The sequence below is a fragment of the Sardina pilchardus genome, chromosome 10 (assembly GCF_963854185.1).
Source record: "Sardina pilchardus chromosome 10, fSarPil1.1, whole genome shotgun sequence".
Classification (NCBI taxonomy): Eukaryota; Metazoa; Chordata; class Actinopteri; order Clupeiformes; family Clupeidae; genus Sardina; species Sardina pilchardus.
The window spans coordinates 1,193,396-1,212,234 of record NC_085003.1 but is presented as its reverse complement, the minus strand read 5'-3'; the positions used below and the strand labels follow the sequence as shown (position 1 = coordinate 1,212,234).

The window sequence follows — 18,839 nt, the reverse complement described above, 5'->3', positions numbered from 1 at the left end:
CCCCCAATCTAAAGCGTGAACTATGTAACTAACAGTTAACAAGCCTAACGTTCTATCTTTAAATCGGTTAAGCTGTGAGAAATGCACCTTCAAAATTGCTGCAAATGGTGGGATGTTTTACTAATTCATCCCACCATCTCTAATTCCCGCCCATGTTTTTTTTTATCATACTAATTACTCTTTTTACAAATATGTTTCTGATGGTGTTTCAGTTCAGTGAATGCATAAAACCATTTTTTCCGCAGTCTATGTGTAAAGCAAAGATCATAGAGTGCTACGCTCGCTCTAGAATCTTTGGCGTAAATATTTGGTTACCTAGCAACCGAGGCTTAAACAAAGTTTAAGCTAATAGTTATCCATGCATTCATCACTTCACAACTGGACTACTGCAATGCTCTTTACACCGGCATTGACCAATCTCAACTCCGCCGCCTACAGTTAGTGCAGAACTCAGCTGCTCGACTACTCACCTGTACAAAAAAGCGCAAACATATCACCCCGGTCCTTGCATCACTCCACTGGCTACCCATCCGCTACCGCATAGACTTCAAACTCCTACTGACTGTATTCAAATCCCTCCATGGTCTGGCCCCCACTTACCTTTCTGATCTCCTCCATCACCACATCCCCTCCAGAGCACTACGGTCAGCTGACCAGCTGCTACTGGAAGTGCCCAGGACCAGGTTAAAAACAAAGGGGGATAGAGCCTTTGCGGTTGCAGCGCCTAGTCTCTGGAACTGCCTCCCCTTCCACATTCCACAATACTTTTTGACACTTTTTGCACTCCATATGTGATGCTTGTGACACGAGCTGATGTGACCTGACGTGTTTGTGTGGTAGCCATAGACATATACAGTATACATCTATGGTGGTAGCTGGTAGCACACATGACGTGCACATGATTCTCTATAATAATTTTTTACTGCATTGCAGTGAACAAAGTAAAGGCATTAAAGTGTTCATTTGTAAAACAAATTTGGATTCAATATGAGTCTTGAATTGGATACCATACAGGAGCTTGCTAGGATCTAAAAATCGTATTATGAGCGTGCCTTGCCATAGAAAAACACATGATAACATTGGATTATGAACATAGGCTATTATGCCACACAAAAACATGGGGTAAGTGGAGCTAAATTAACTTATTATTTTGCCGTCACTTCGTCTGTTTTATGGATATGTATTTGGTATATGTGGATAGCTCTAGCTCTCCTCTTTCATCTGACATGCGTGCCATATCTTTTTGATAGGCCTACTCGGTTGCACGAGTAAATCAAACGAGAGTAATGACAGATATGTATTTGGTATCAATGGAAAGCTCTGTTTCTCCTCTTTCGTTTGATATGCGTGGCATGTCTGTGCGATGCCGGGAGTACTGGATGCGCCGGTGAAAGCAGAGCAATATAGATATACTTGATTTAACTTTCATTTCATACCTGATCGTACAGACAAGTGTCTAGTCTCATTTAAAAGCCCCAATTCTGCTCTTTCGTGCAATAAAGGTCTCATCTCGGTGCGACTAATAATTGCGGAGCAATGTAACAGAGAAGAATGGGTGTGTTTTTTGACGCACTTTGCGTCAGTCGGGCTCATAGGTTAAGGCCTAGGCCTACTTTGTAAACATTCAAACGTTGTCTACATCCGACTTGGTTGTCAGACATGTCAGTATTTTAAATGTTTTTTAACTAGGCTACATCGCGTTTGATTGTCAAATTTTTAACACCTGAAAAATAAAAGATAGTTTGTGCGGTTTGAAAATGTGTGGTCTGAAAAATATGCGCGGTCTGAAAATCTATTGCGCAGCCACTTGGTCTGGCCTGCACGGCCACGCGTGCGCGCAGCTTAGAGGGAACATTGTCCCTGTCCATCTTCACTGTCCTATCTGAATAAAGGCAAAAAATCCAGAAAATATACTAGCAAAAGAAAAGGAATATCATCTGGGGCTGTAAAAAGTTTACATTTAAAGAGAAACTATGCAGGATTGGCGATTTCATCTCCAGTTTCGGTTTCGCTTTTCGTTTTCGCTCGTTTTATGCTTGCATATTTCTCTGCAGAGCTTCCCCTACAGCTTTAGCGTGTATATTTATCCATATATAGGTTATATATAAATAAATTGCAAGCGTGGTTCTTTTTGTTCCTTACGCGTCTCAGACTTCCAGATGTAAACAAGGAGCGATTGCCTCCTGCACAAACTGTGTGGGGACACTGGGGGCGGGAGGAAACATTACTGTTTTCGATCAAACTGGTCAGTCAAGCAAAACAACGATTTCTAAGTGATTTTATGACTATGAAAAAGTTGCATAGGGTCTCTTTAAGTAATTTTACTTTTTTACAGTGTAGTGTTTAACAATTAAGTTTCACAAAATATGTCAGATAGTGATTTCAACAAACACACAACTTGTAATTGAAAACAGTAATCAATTACATTTCCTATGTAATTTTCCCTGAACTGAATGTATGTGAGATTCAACACATTCTTCCTGTTATGTGACTGTGGAATTGTTTTGAATTGCCATGAATTGAATTCCACTTCCTGTCATTCCAATTCCATTTCAAATTCAACTTCCTGTGGGGTAGGGCCAATTCAATTCAAATTCCAACTCATGTATTGAATGGAGGCAAATTCTAAAATTCGGAATTGTGCACAAGCTTGCCCGCCACAGTGGCTGGTAAGTTGACAAAATTCACCTGCCAGCGGTGGCGCGTGCTAATTTAAATTCTTTGTACATGCAAACATTACTCAAGAGAAAATCAACATTAAATCAATATTTTACAGGGGTATGAATAATTTTGTGTTAACTGCATATTTATGCCCAGCACTAACAGTTGGTTAATAATATATTTGGTTTGAAGCTTTAATCTTGAGGTTTTGCTCATCTTTCACTCCAATCATACTGGAATACTACTTACTTGATTTTCAGATACAGCTCAAATTAACTTTTAAAAGACATGAACTGTAGGAGAGGTAATTGAAACATTACTAAAGCCAGATTTCACCGCCTCACTGCCAGTCTGAGATGTCAAGATCAGCTAAATGCTTTTGTGCCTGCCGGCACATCACATCCAAAAAGCCATTCCCCATATCTTTTGTATCTTTTGTACTCAACACTACTCTCACGTGGGTCCTCAAGTGTGAATTCAATCGGATGAACAGTTCTCAAGATATGTCAAGAACACGCAAGGAAAATATTCCTTGCTTTATAATTAATTACATTTCAATCCAATGCCACCTGCATTCAAAACTATTATAGTCTTATACATACCTCCCTCTTCAGTTTCCTATTTTTATCCTCAATGTCCTCCACTCTGGCTGACAGCTGTATTTACCAAGAAACAAATGAACAGCTTAACATAAAAAAATGTAATTAATGTATTGCATTCAATGACTAGTGTTTCAAATGGAAGCCAAACATACCTCCTCATTTGCCTTCTTTTCTTTCATCATTTCTTTCTCCAGCTGAACCAGTTCCTTCTCCTTGCGCTCCAAGTGACTTTCCAGCTGACGAATTTCATCTCGAAGGAAACGTGTATCTCTACCCCCAACAGAGCGATTAACCATCTGGACAAGACAGAAAGGGAATTCTTTAACAGTTTTGTTATATTATTGACTGAGATACTGATATTAATCGGTGAAAAAACAGTTCCATGAAAATAACAATAGGACTTTATTTAAAGAGAAGGATGAATTATACTTTTACATTTACATGGTAATGTAGATTATGTATGTTTCTATTGTAACAAGTTGGAGGAGCAGCAAGAAAAGGAGCTAAGTGGAATTAGCTCTGTAATCCTCTTAGCACTGTCACAGTAGTCTGAATATATACAGACATGGAATTGCCTTTATGAAGCAACAGTACAATGTTCCCACAGTTCTGTCTAGATCACAGTTTTTGCTGTTTTATGTTCTAAAAAAATGCTTTAAGCAAAATTAAAATAATAAACTATTTAGCCTGTTAACAAAACAATCCATTAAGATTGACTAGGCCTGATTTCTACAGTTTGCACTACAGCAAGATAATGGTCTAGTGCTTTGGTGGTCAAACTATCACTGTAGAGAGTTAGATGGAGGATTTGTGTAAATTATTTTCAAATTTCTCTCAATGATGCTCCATAGAATTTTCATTTCGATGCCTAAATGTGTGTGTGTAACATTTCAGTGATTCTGTGACTTTAGTGCCACCTGTGGCTACTCTATACAAAACATATTGATCTCCATGGTGCATTTTGCCCATGTTCAGGGTGGGAAAAGAAAGATTTGCATGAGACAAGTCTAATGGGTGCTTTTAAAAAGAAGGGATTATGGAGAATAAAGAAAAATATATAAAGAACATTTTTGTACATTTCCACAAGGTGGTAGGGTGCTCTAAAAAAGATTTTTCGGAGGTCTACTGCAGGAATTCATTTTCTGTTCATTACTTTTTGTGAGAGTGTTTCTACTCATCTCAGTAAGGAAAATAAATTAAAGAGCCTATGTTGAGTACAAATATGTCTTCTGAAGGCTTAAACAGAGCCCAGCCAAAATCTCCAATAACATTTTGATCAACCTTGAGGGACAGCTATGACCACGCCAGATCATCCAACAAAAAATACTATTTTGCTACATCATAATCCTATTTATGTACCAGCATGTAAAATTTGAGCCTCTGTATGCTTCAGTTCTTGCGTTATGGGCTTGTGAACGTTGACAAAAATGTCAACCCCTAAAATTGGATGTATCTTTAAGTATTGATCTTACATAAAAGTAATTTTAGAGTGTGTCTCCTGAGTAACATAGTACACTTGGTGTACCTATGAAATCTAACATTTAGCATAAGGGTCAAATACATAGCCCCCTGTATTTAAGGCGAGACACCACAGGTGAATAGGGGAACATTTTTAACTTAAAGATATCTTCATGAAACTTTACCAGTTGAATATTCACATAAATAGGAGAAAAACATGTATTGCAAGTTTTCTTTAATTTAATGTTTAAATATGCTAATTAGGCTATATGTAATTAAATATGCGCTAATTTGCATATATTTTGATGCGAAGGATCTGACCATTGGAAAAAGCCAGGTTGAAAATTATTTTTTTGTTGTGTTAATATATCAAATAAAAAAACATTTACAGAGGGGATTATGAATATCTTCTTTTGTTTTCCAGTAAATCAGAAAATACTGCCAATTGGCTTAAAAAATGGATTTTCGCCCTATTTTTAGGCAGAAGAAGTCATATAAATCAGGTCAGGAATTCTATATCAACAAATCCCTCTGTAAATATCTTCCAAATATAGTTATGAATAAGACTGGAAAGTTTGGTGTATGTAGGTGCTGCAGAAGCGGAGATGCTTTGCATGGCGTGTGGGGAAAAACTTGTTTTGAGAAAACAGCCTTGAAACACAGCCAATGAAATGCGTTCTCAGCTTAGACTCGTCTTTGAACTTTCGCGATTGGTTGCTAATACAAAGGAAATGCCCATATTTGGATCGCATAGCGTCTTGAAGGAGAAACAGGGCTTTCCAACGGTGTCACACACGATATGATTTGGATCACGGTCACGGTAGTACATGACACTTTAGAATGGGAACTTTTGGTAAAATTAGGATAAATATATAGGCGCGAGTAGACAAAATGTCATGAAATAAACACTTAAATGTGTAAATCGGACTTTGTTGTTGTAGTAGGGTGGTAGAGTACATGCTAAGGCAGCAAACTAGCACAAAATCTCGAAATTGACTGATGCTAAAAAAACAATGTTTTCACCTGCCGTGTCTCGCCTTAAAGGTATACTATGCAACGTTTTTCAGTTAATCAATTCGTTCCATACTGTTATATGATTAAATGAGTCATTACCGGTCGAACGGTGTTTTTTTTTGGCCGCCCTAGTGGTCTGTAACGGTAGAATCACGCTTGCAACTTCAGGAGACCTCGAGCACGCACCCATGCTCTACTCCAGGAAGTGTCATGTAAAGTCTCATGAAAAGGCACGGCAGACTGACCGATTGAGGAGTTTTGTAAAATATACACACTAAAGCTGTAGGGGAAGCTCTGCAGAGAAATATGCAAGCATAAAACGAGCGAAAATTAAAAGTGAAAGCGAAACCGGCAATGAAGTCGCCAATCCTGCATAGTATACCTTTAAGGAAGAACATTTATTTATTTACAATACTTTCTTCAATCACAAAGAAAATTGGTGTCCTTAGCGGTTGGATTTTTACTAATTTTTTTTATAAGGCAGTAAGATCAATTGTCAAAGATGATTTTATATTCCTCTTTTTAGTCAACTTTAGCATGGGATCAAATATTTAGTCCCCCCACTTTATGTTGTTTAGTCAATTGGGCTGTTTCCTAGAGTCGAAGCTGTCTGAGGAATGTCTCCATAAACGATCTCACTTCTGTCACCATGTTATTTAGTCAATGATGCATCTGTGTTAAAGTTTGATTCTTCTTTATTAGGCTAACGTCCAAAAGAGATAATCCACATACACGCTTAGAATACATTCAACTGAAGTCAGTCCCCTGAGACTCACTCATAGTACGGTAACACCTTAGGGTCAAACAGTTAAACATCCCCTTCTTTAGCTGTGCCTGAACATGAGAAACATAGAATCACTTCCTTCTGCACTAACAGCAGTTTTTTTTTTTACAATGAAAATGCAAATACAATCTGGTTTACATAAAATGAACTCTGTGAGTGTCCCACAACTAAATTATCAACAGAATGAAACATTATCCAGATCCCAAAGAACAAAATATAATTTCTGGCATTTTGAGTTCAATGTTCTAGTTCAGTTCATGTATTTTGTATTTGGCCGAGAGACTCTGCCGGACCTAGCGATATACACGGAAGTAGCGGCTTGAACTGTGTTTTTGGCCTGCGGCTCCACGTCTTGTTGGGATACACTGGTGAGAGACTTTTCTGGACCGAGTTGACTGTGACACTGTTCTGGTGGTGCATGTTCGGTTTCTTCAGTCCTTTGTGTTTTGTCCATGTCCGGGTCAGGTGTGTATCCTGTTGTGTTCAACTCATCAGCATATGGGGTGCTCTTTGGAGGCTGTGGCTCCATCACTGACAGGATGTGGCGTTGGTTACGCCTGTTCTCCTGTCCCTGTTATCTGGTTCTGTCCAAGATCACGGCCCTGTCCTCAGCGAGTTTGTGGAATGGTGTGATAGCTCCTTTTTGGAGTTAAACGTCACAAAGACCAAGGAGATGTTCATTAACTTCAACAGGCATGGAGGATGCAGGACCGCCACTACAATACATGGGGAACCAGTGGAAGTTGTACATGAGTACAAATACCTGGGCACTGTCATTGATGACAAACTGCGTTTTGACAACAACACAGAGGTGATCCTTAAAAAATGTCAACAGCGCAAGTATTTTTTGAGAAAGCTATACTCCTTTGGAGTAAACAGGAAGATCCTCACAGTTTTTTACACCTCCTTCATTGAAAGTGTACTGACGTTTTCATCTATATGCTGGTTTCACTCCCTCTCCATCAAAAATAAGAATCACCTCCAGAGCATTGTGTACACATGTTCTAAGATCATTGGCCACCCTCTTCAGTCACTGACATCGCTGCATGATAAGGCTACACTAAGAAAAGCCAACTCTATCCTGGAAGACTCTACTCATGTTTTACATGGAGTTTTTGAATGGCTGCCCTCTGGCAGGCGTCTGCGCTGTCCTCTTGCTAGGACTAACAGGAGGAAGGCGACCTTTACCTTTGAGGCTATTCGCCTTTTGAACTCAAATATGCCCCCCCCCCCCCATGTCTTATGTTGTGTTATGTCTTATATGTCACTATGCCTGCACAGAGAAAAGTTTTTTTAATTGAATTGAATTGTATTCTTTCCAGTGGCGTAGCGTAGTTGCGCAAGGCCCCGGTGCAAGTCTTGCGCTGGACCCCCCCCCCCCCCCCCCCCCCGCTATCTCGACCATCCATCTCAAGACACACACCGACCGACCACAGAGGGAAAGAACGCACGCACGGTCATTATTACATGGACAGCGACTATTTGCGTAACTTGCACACAGCCTACGATCAAAAACAGGACGCATACAAATTCATTCAACTGAACACACCACGTTCCCTTGCAGCACAACAATGGCCTCATCAACGAATACACGGAGGACGGCTTGACGCCGAAACGCGTTTGTTTTATAGGCATGGTGCTACGATAAAGTATAAGATAATTAATTAACTAATGAGTGCGGTTCTTTTGCACATTGGAATACGATATTTAACTCGCACCCGAAGAAGGAGATATCTTGGAGTTTGAGCGCGCCTCTCTCTGCAAACTCATCAAAGAACAGACACATACATTATGGCACAGCGGCCATTTAACTAACCTGTACGCCGATCAGTTGCCGTATAAGCAAAAACACTTGCACTCACCCGTCAGAAGTGTACTTTGCGTGCCTTCTGCTCAGCAGGCTCGTTAACTATTGTGGTGAGATCCAATTTCCTCGCCCTGTCATTTTCGATGGAGAGTATGGCCAATCCACTCAATCGCTCCTGACCCATGGCACTCCTCAGATAGGTCTTTATTAATTTGCTGACTTTCCACGACTTTAGTAAGAGTAGTAGCCTATACCTATTTACATTTGCTAGCATGTGCAGCAGCCTATGATCAGAGATGACGTAAAGATGTTATGACTGGACAAACAGATTTCCCAGCAGGCCATGTTACAACATCTTGTAAGTTGACGATAAAATAATCAATAATGGTATTAGTTTTATTGATTAATTTTGATTCTAACGTTGAAATGTCATTAGTAAAATCAAAATGATATGAAAAGTAGGAGAAAATACAAGAATTGGGGAATGGATAGGTGCCACCATGAGACCAAGTTGCAGGAGATAATGAAGCAGTTAAATAGCAATCAGTTTCTTCCGTTTACATGTTCAGCAGAGCCGGCGTTGTTGATGACGCTAGATGTCTTTATGTCGCATAGCTGGGAGGCGCTGGGCAAATTTCAAATGGTAAAGGGCCCTGCGGAGCCCAGGGGCCCCGGTGCGTTGCACCGCTTGCACCGTCGCACGCTACGCCCCTGATTCTTTCCCTTCAAAATTGACCACATATGAACGTGGCTCAGCACACTTTCGCTTCACAATTTCTACTTAGTCATGTCCCCTTTGTGTTTGGAGTCTTACCACCTCGTTTGGTGCCAGCCTGGGTGGTTTGCTGGTGGTTTGCTGGTCTTGTCTCAAGATCCTGTTAGTGCTTATATGACATGATTTCGATAAACCGTCTAGGAGAAGTATTTCAAAATACATGATGTGCAAACATCAGAAAATCGCACATAATTCAAATTCTTTTAATATTTACTATATCTAGTTTAAATGTAAAACTTGTTCAGAATAATACAACACACATGTCCACCAAATTTGGTTAATTTTCGTGCATGCACGTGTCAACCACAACAGACACACAGGTAGGTGGCGCTATAGAGTCCCTGAGCCACATCCTAGGCCACAGCTCTGTCTCTGAGTATCAAATGCAATTCTACATATGCCAGCTAAATTGCAAGAGTTTTAGAGCATGCCAAGTTGGTGAAAAATGTTACCGATACCGATCCGATACCAGGGTGATTCTATAATTTAGGGTACACTGCATGTCCACTGATGTTAAATATACTTATACAATCAAATTTCTTCAAACAAATAACATTTTGTTTGTATACTTGCTTCATGAAATAACATCACATAGACAATATGTGAGATATATTCTTCATTTTGCTTAAAATGTGTCATTATAGCCCTAAATGTACAGTTTTGTCCATGTCCGATTTCAATGTGAGAACGTTGAGGGTCCAAAAACATCCATTAAAACCATTGAAATAAATACATTATTTGTGCAATCTTTTTCAAAAGTCTTAATATTAAAGGAAAATAATAGTTTAAAACGTAAATTATGTATTTAAATACTTAAAATAATATAATTTATTCATGTCCACAAAATGTTGGTCAACTATGTTACAAACAAAACCTCCCCCGGTAACTCAAAAATGGTTTGTCCCAAGACCATGTGACCAGCACCATGTGATGTCATTTTCCTCTGCGGTGGTCATTTCAAACACACCATGGCGTGTCTCCTCTCAGTTTTTTGAATATTTGATGTAGAAAAGCATATTGTCAACGCCCGTATTATTAACCATCAACTATGTTATGTACATTATCATGACTAAAAAAGTTTTATTCATTATAATTCCATTTTGTGTTGAATTCTTCCATTAACCTGCTCTAAAAAATGACATGTGGTTAGCTAGGCTAGGTCCACCATTTCTGTTATGGGGAAGAAATATGGAAATTGTCAACTAAGTTACGGTCAACTAAGTTACGGTCAGCTCTATTTTTCAACTAAGTTACACCGGAGCTCAACTATCTGTCAACTAAGTTACATCAGTGATCTATGGAATATTGTGATAATTAATTGTTTCTATGTCATTTATATCGACTGGACCTTTAAATATACACACATTTTATATAGATATATTATTTTACTTAACTCATTTCAGATTTTTGAATACAAAAAGGATGATTTTATGTCACAAGTCTTTGTGAAATTAAAGTTTTGTTAGTGTGCATTTCAATGTATTCTCTGTGGAATCATGTATATTGTTTAATAATTTAGCATTTAAAATAAGAGGTTTTCACCAAAAGGAACTTTGGTAATTAAATTCTGTCTCATGAATAAAATGTTGTCCATGGTTAAGAATACTGTATGTCCAGTCAACTAAGTTATAATGTCAACCGTGTGATTTTCATTGTCACCTAGGTTACACTTTGATTTTTAAAGTTAAAACAGCCAATATTGATGTTTCTTACATTTTTAAGCATTCTACTTATTTGAATAGGTTGGACTTTACTATAACATATTTTTGAATGATGAAAGATAGCTTAAATGGAGATTTATAATGAAAAATATCCTCGTCCATAAGGACGGTTATACATGCATTGCATATTCATCTTTAAAAAAAGGTTGGTTCTAAAAATAATTTGAAATAACTATTGTATGTGTAGCAGAAATAGACTCAAGAGCCTTCTAAATTGCATTTCATTTCAAGTGCAAGACTGAATTTAATGTTTTTTGTAACACCCTGTTTGTCCGTAACATAGTTGACCAACTCTCAAGTAAAAACCTGTTTTTTATTTAAAAAACTCAAAAACAGTTAATGTTTAAGCTCTGCAGATAACAGATATGTAACACTGAATTAATATACTATATTGAGACATTTAATGTTCCACTGAGAAAGGACAGCGCTATTTTGCTTTTTTGCTGACATGGAATGTACCCTGAATTAGAGAATGACCCACCATTGTTAATTAATAAACTGTATAGCTCACCATGTGGAAAAGACTAAAAGCATCAGGCTTGACTTAAACGTTCTTTCCCTAACTAAACATTACTTTCCTAAGATAAAATCTAACAAAATAACACTTAGATATAAAGGTAATGTATTGTTATTATTATTATTATTATTATTATTATCATCATCATTATTGATTACATTACTAGTATTAAAAATAAACAGTTGAGCACCAGCAGCAACTTGGAACAGCATTCAAATTCAAGTTTACAGTTATTACTAAATAATAAATCTAACTAGCTGACATGAAACTCAACAAATGCATAATTTTCTCCCATCAAAACAATTTTGCAGATAAAAATCCCATATTAGTGACACATACATTGAAACACCCCTGCCAAAATGGTGTCACCCGCGAAACCCCTCTATTTACTCATAGTGGTACAGTCCCGCAGTTTCCCCACGATAAACTAATTGACCCTTCCAGAGCCACGCCCTAAAACCGCCACAGGCCAATCGTGGCTTAGCAAGGCCTGGCAAGCTTTCGAGTTATTGCCATGTTAACCTATGGCAGGGGTGTCAAACTCATTTTCACCTTGGGCCACATCAGCACAATGGTTGCCCTCAAAGGGCCAGATATAACTATAAGATTTGTAGCACCAGTCACAAAAGCATCGGTATAAAACTTCCCTAAAATCGAGAAGATCAAAAGGTATCAGCATGACATGTTCTTTTTATTATTGTTATGTTTTGTAAAAACAAAACAAAAACCTCTCTCAGTTCCATACAGTCTGACTTTTCAATGAGGGTCACTGGTCAGTCAGGAAGAGGTCATGCCATGGATTTTTTTTTTTTAGATTTGAGTATATTCAACTTAACTGTCATTGCACAAGCGAAATACCAGTAACAAAATGCAGTTTTACATCTAGCCAGTGATGCAAACAATCTGACATGTCAAAAAGTACATCCGAATGAAATGCGTCACTACACCATTCTATACACGTACAGTAAGCGAACGGTCCCGGTGGACTTTTTCTTTGAAGTTGAAAGGTGTTGTGTGGATTCTACGTTGCTTGTTTTGAACGGAAATGAAAATGCAAAGCAACAGGGCGATTACAACAAACTTCTAGCCTACCTATGCTTGCCTGATCTGAATGCACCTTTTCTCGGTCGGAATAGGCTTACTTTCGCTTTTGGCCAAACAATCATTTGCTCGATTAGCAAGGTTTTGAAGCTGAATTGTTTTGGATAGGACTACACACAATTATACACGCTTTTTACACGTAGACGTAAATGTATCACGTAGTTTACAACTACCAATTGAAATCAAAGTAACTTACATCGATTCCCCTCTCAAAGAACCACACGCACTTCAAAGAATCATATGCGTTTCACAGGCAGGCTAAACCGAGCGCGTAATTTAGGCGCTCCGTTCGCTAAAATCGTTTAGAATACTGGTCTATTTTGTTTTCACACGTTCGCGTTGCTATCACATCTGATGTAGCCAGTTACACTGATCATAGAGGAAGGTGGTTGATGTTGCCTCCCTGTCAGTCTCACGTGCGTGCATTGTATTGCAGTGTATTGCCTATACGCAAAAACTGTATCAAACCTTTAAAGCTCTCGCGGGCCACATACTGTATCAGACCCTGTAAGCTCTCGCGGGCCACATGAAATGATGTGGCGGGCCGCATTTGGCCCGCGGGCCTTGAGTTTGACACCTGTGACCTATGGAGACTGCATAGCCTGTGGGCCATTAAGGACATTTATTTGGATGTGTGGTGCCCCCAAACACGTGAAATCACGGTGAAATAACATGTTGAACTATATAGACATGATATAGTTTGGAACACGTATTTTTCTAACTTTAAAATTTTGCATATTGCATGATATTTCCATAACCGCGAGATGGCGGCAAAAAGTTCCTAACAGACATTCAACGAGACATATGTATAGCCCGTCAGCAATTCTGTCTTAAATAATACCTATTTGAAGTACCAATCATGTTATGTTGTCAAATATTGACGTTATGGAAGTATAGCTTAAAACGTTATGCTAGTTTTGTCCCCCGCCTGTTTCATTCGTACTAGCCTGGAGGAACCGCAGCTTCTTACGCTCATACGCCTCTTCGATGGCGTCCTCCCAGGAAACTGTCAGTTCTATGATGTAGGTGAACTGGCAGGCATTAGACCAAAGGACGAGATCTGGACGAAGGGTGGTTGCTACAATCTCCGGAGGAAAAAATGAGTCTCTGATCTAGATCGACTCCCTGTCCCTGGCTGCATTCAGCGGGGTCATGTCAGGGTTTGAGGGGCTAGCCCTCAGCTTGTCTCCCTCCCGAACGAATGATGGTGGGTGTCGGCGCATATTCTGGTTGTTGAAGGGTTGGGCGTTGGTGGATACCCTCTTGCACTCAAGTTTCTCAGCGAGACACCTGAGGACCAGCCACGGCGCCAGGATTTTCATTTTGGGTGGGCCTGACCAAATATGGCTGGGCCAGGTAATGAGAAAACCTGTCGTGCGTTTTTACGCACAGAGGCATCTTACTGGCAGAAGTTTGGACGGCCTATCAAACACATCCGCCCCTTTATAATAGCGTAATCGTTCAGCGCGAATGATGCCAGACAAACCTGATATCAAGTAATCTGTGAACTATATGTCGCAGCTAAATGTTATGCGTTTGAATAACCTGGCGATGATTTGCACGCCTATATAAGCAAAGGCTACTTTACACATTCTGCCAATATAAGCAAAGGCTACTTTAGACATTCTGTCAGAAATTACCTGCCTATTTCTTCCTTGCGTCCCGTCTCTTTCGTTCTTCGTTATTAACCCTATGAGCCCGACGGACGCAAAGTGCGTCAAAAAACACACCCATTCTTCTTTGTTACATTGCTCCGCGATTATTAGTCACAGCGAGATGAAACCTATACTGCACGAACGAGCAGAACCGGGGCTTTCCAACGAGACTAAACACGATCAAGTATGGAAATAAAATAAAATCATGAAGTTAAATCAAAGTATATCATATTTACAGTCTATATTGCTCTGCGTTCACCCGCGCATCCAGAACTCTAGCTTGAATTAGGCTACTCGCGGACCACGCATCGCACAGACATGACACGCATATCAAATGAAAGAGGAGAAGCAGAGCTTTCCATTGATACCAAATACATCGATCATTTTGTATTATAAAAACAGACGAAGTGACAAACAAATAATAATATATAGCTTCGGCTACCATTACTCTCAATTTGATTTACTCGTGAAACCAGAAATGTATGGCACGCATGTCAGATGAAAGAGGAGAGCTAGAGCTATCCACAGATACCATACAACATTCTAGACCATCAAACAGACGAAGTGACAGCAAAATAATAACTTCATTTAGCCACTTACCCCATGTTTTTGTGTGGCATAATAGCCTATGTTCCTAATCCAACGTTATCATGTGTTTCTCTATGGCAAGTCACGTTCACGTTCAGCAAAGGCTACTTTAGAAATTCTGTCAGAATTACCTGCCTATTTCTTCCTTGCGTCCCGTCTCTTTCGTTCTTCGTTATTAATGTTGGTTCATGCAGCATGAGCTCCATCTGAACAGTCTAGCATTTTTAATCTATTTCTGTAGTTTACAACTAAAGCCATAATGTTTTGTTTTTTAGATGGCTACTTTACATAACAATAGGAGAGGCTTATCTAATTTCAATTCTTTTTTCTGTGTCCCAGTGTCATAAGAATTTGCGCAAAATAGCTATAAGCCCAACATTCCTCGACAAGAAAGACAGAAAGATTAATGAACATGGAGCCTATGCTTTTTATTGTTTCAAATCATGTCAAAGGCTATTTCGTGAATACTGTGTCATTAGCTACTGACAAGAACATTGCCATGACATTTCCAACAGGGTAGGCCTACTGATTTTCTTTTCGCTTTAAATGCAGACTGAACTCGACTCGGTTTACGGTCATGCTAAAAAAATATATAAGCCTATTAAACGAGGCTGAATGCATCAGCAAACCGCACTACAAAACTATTTCTCATTACAGTGACTCGTTGCTGATTCGTGTAAAGTATTAGACTGTTGTGCCATTCTATCTTAAAACGTAGGATACTGTTTAAACTAACTTTCCATTACTGAGCTACCAACGGCTACACTCAATGCTTGAGGGAAAGACTCATATTGACGCTTGCCTGTGATGATATTACAAGTCCTAAAATGATTCGTCCAAGCTGCACAAACAAACTTTATTGTAAATTAATTCATTTTTTGAAATTCTCCCATTAATATAAACCACCATTTTGATTATTTGCTGTTTTACATTGACTTATCGAAAAATAGATAGGCTAGATTTTTATTTTTTTTTTAAGTGAAAAAATTAGGGTGGGCCTGGGGAAAAGTGGGCGGGCCTAGGACCGTCAGGCCCACCCATAACGCCGTGCCTGCCTGGTTTTGTCTCCATGTGTATCTGCCTTGAGTGAGGCTGGTCCTACAACCAACCAGAATGTGCTTGAGTGTTGCGGGGGTTGTACACAGAGGGCAAGATGGGTCCTTTCCAAACCATAGCTGCAGGTTTATGGGAGAGGGTAGTACATCATACGTAGCTCGGATAATGAAACTCAGCCTGTTAGATTCCAAACCCCACAGCTCACTCCATGTGAGTTTTTTCCTCTCGACACCCTCCCACAGCATCCAGCGGCCCTGCTTGGCTTGTGCTATATCTTTGGAGCACCTGGCTGCTTCCTCCTGTCGGCGCACCTCCTCTACCACCATGCTTCGACGTTCGGTTGCAGATGTTTTTTGCTAGAGAGGTGTTACAGCTCCAAGGCCAAAGCCTCCTCTGCCTTGCTGGACGTGGCCTACTACGTCGCGATGGAGGAGAGCAGATTTGGCTTGAAGCACAGCTGTGGCTTGGGTCCACTTCCTCCCTGTTGCCAGGGTAGGAGCGGCGCCTCTCACCACAGGGTCCCGGGAGTCAGAAAGGGACATGTCTAGCCTCACCTTGGCACACTTGAAATCCTCAACCAGCCTCGAAATTGGTAATGTCAGGGCTCCATTGTTGTAGAGTCCAACACTGCTTAGGCCAGGCCTATTCAACTAGCGGCCCGCGGGCCAGATGTGGCCCGCTTCAAATTTCCTATGGCCCGCGTGTCTCGTCATGAGAATGAACTCGCTTTGACGGGTGTGCATAGATCTTCATATGATTGGCGAGTAGCGCACTGTCGGCCCGCCCATATTGGCCAGACTAATTCTTCCAGTTATCTTCAGAGAACACAGCACATCACTACTACACAAACTGACATTTCCAAATGTGTAACTAGTTTTAAATGTTATCATTAAATGTTGATTAAATTACGATTTCTTACCGCCAAAGATTCTAAACCTCGAGCGTGCGCAAATCAAAAATGTTACAATCATACCCGGTCTCCGTTCCTCCGATTAGTGAAGGAGCTGTGGTTTGTAGAGAATTGCCTCTTGACTTTATATTCCTTCTTTACAGCGATGGATTCGTTGCACAATAAACATGAAAGTCTCGTACTTGTTGCAGAGGGTAAAACGAACGATTCTCGTTGTCAATTAGACGTTTCTTTAGACAGAGCCATCTTCACTCCACTCGTGGGAATGTTATTGTTTGTGATTTGCGCAGGCTCGAAGTTTAGAATCTTTGGCGGTAAGAAATCGTGAAATAGATAAACAGAGGCAGAGCTGGCATTACTTTTTCTTTAAATTCAATGCTAAGTATATTTGAGAGATTGGCGCTGTAGGCTACTGTGTGTGTTTGAAACACTTATGAGCCTAATTATCTAGAAGTAGGCTAGTTAAATCAACACTGCAATTTTTCCCACTGATGCATGATATGGCAGCTATCAGACATCCATAGACAGTAAAGCAGACATCAGGTATGAAATACTATGGTTAGCCTGGGTGTTTTCAAATACTTGTGTAGTTTGTGTGGCAGCCTATCACCTGTCTGAGAAGATTTTTTTTATGGATATGGATAATAGGCTATGTTCTTAGTTTCTATGCCAGTGTATAAAATTCAATTGAATTGAACTGAATTTTACTCTGATTTTATCAAATATGGTTGGATACAATTATTTTGCGGCAACTTATTTTATGCGGCCCCTGAAAACCCAGTGATTTTTCCATTCGGCCCTCTTGGTACTGAAGTTGAATAGCCCTGGCTTAGGCATTTCGGAAGTCCGAGCCACTTCCTCACATGGGAGTTCACTAGTCTCTCCATCCGATTTGCATGGCTAAGCGAGACCTCGTACATGGTCAATGGCCATAAGAGTCTGGGTAACAGCCCAAACTGGTAACACCAGAGCTTTAGCTTCCCGGGTAATGCAGTGTTGTTGATTTGCTTAAGGCCGTTAACCGTGTCCTTCCGGAGTTGTTCAAGTTGCTGGGTGTCTTTGAAGTTTGATTCTTCTTTATTAGGCTAACGTCCAACAGAGATAATCCACATACATGAGGTTCGCGCTTAGAATACATTCAACTGAAGTCAGTCCCGCGAGACTCACTCATAGTACGGTAACACCTTAGGGTCGAACAGCTAAACAGTACCACTATCTACAATGTATTAATTAAAAGACCCACCATTCTTGCTACTTGTGTTAATTTGTGTGTTGGTTTGCATTTTGGTAGACTACTGTTATGGTTCGCCAACCCTGCAAGTAAGCACACCGATCATTGATACCGTGGTTAAAGTAGGTGGCTTGTCAATTAAATGTTGCAGGTTCTAATCCCATATACAGCAAACATGCTTTTATTTCTGATTACATGCAGTGAAACATGGAAATAACACTAAATATTGCTGTGGAACTAACTGATGTTGTGTTCCTAATGGTATCTCGATGTGAAGTAACTATAAGAGTTTGGTTCCAAAATGCTACAGTCATGGCTGAAAGTGTTGGCACCCATGCTAAAGTTGACTAAAAAGAGGAAATATCCAACCTTTAAGGACACCATTTTTCGCCACTGACTACCATTCATATTTTTTCCGAAGATAGGTCACATGGTTAAAAATAAAGTTGTCCTCCGAAGAGGGGGGTAGTGGTGGGATAAAGCTAACACAAAATGTATAGCTTTATTCTATAAGGGAACTTCTGCAAAATTGTCTTACCTCCAGTTCACTCTCTAGTTTGGATATTTCGGTTTGAAATGCATTCTCTGGGTACATAAACGGAAAAACATACAGTGAAAAACAAAGTTTAATATTCAATATATTTCAGATTTCAAATAATATTATATTATTATTTCATATTATAATATTATTTCATATAAAACTATGTTATTCCCTTAATGAAGACGAGTTGATACATACCTCTCACGTTTCAATGTGTGCGCTCACTGGCTCTGGTGCGTGGCGCAACTTTGATAGCATTTAGCTAGCCCATGCATTAATTAGGATCCAAACAGAGATGAAGTTAGAAGCGACCAAACACCTCCATGTTTTCCCTATTAACCCTCTGGAGTCTAAATCCCCCCCCTGGGGATTTGAAAAACTGTTCCAAACACACATCTCATTCTCTGCAATTTTTTGT

The 18,839-nt window shown here is 39.7% G+C and overlaps 1 protein-coding gene across 3 annotated transcripts in view; it reads right to left on the bottom strand.

The window, feature by feature from the left end:
- The window catches only part of cep290 (centrosomal protein 290), a 138,131-nt gene that overhangs the window by 103,918 nt on the left and 15,374 nt on the right, over positions 1 to 18,839 (bottom strand). For all 3 annotated transcript variants that reach the window (XM_062546872.1, XM_062546874.1, XM_062546873.1), the window contains exons 5-7: positions 18,419 to 18,465; positions 3,416 to 3,559; positions 3,264 to 3,317 (exon numbers count right to left, since the gene is read on the bottom strand). In XM_062546872.1, coding sequence (XP_062402856.1) covers positions 3,264 to 3,317; positions 3,416 to 3,559; positions 18,419 to 18,465 — 245 coding nt within the window. The remainder of the gene's footprint in view (positions 1 to 3,263; positions 3,318 to 3,415; positions 3,560 to 18,418; positions 18,466 to 18,839) is intronic.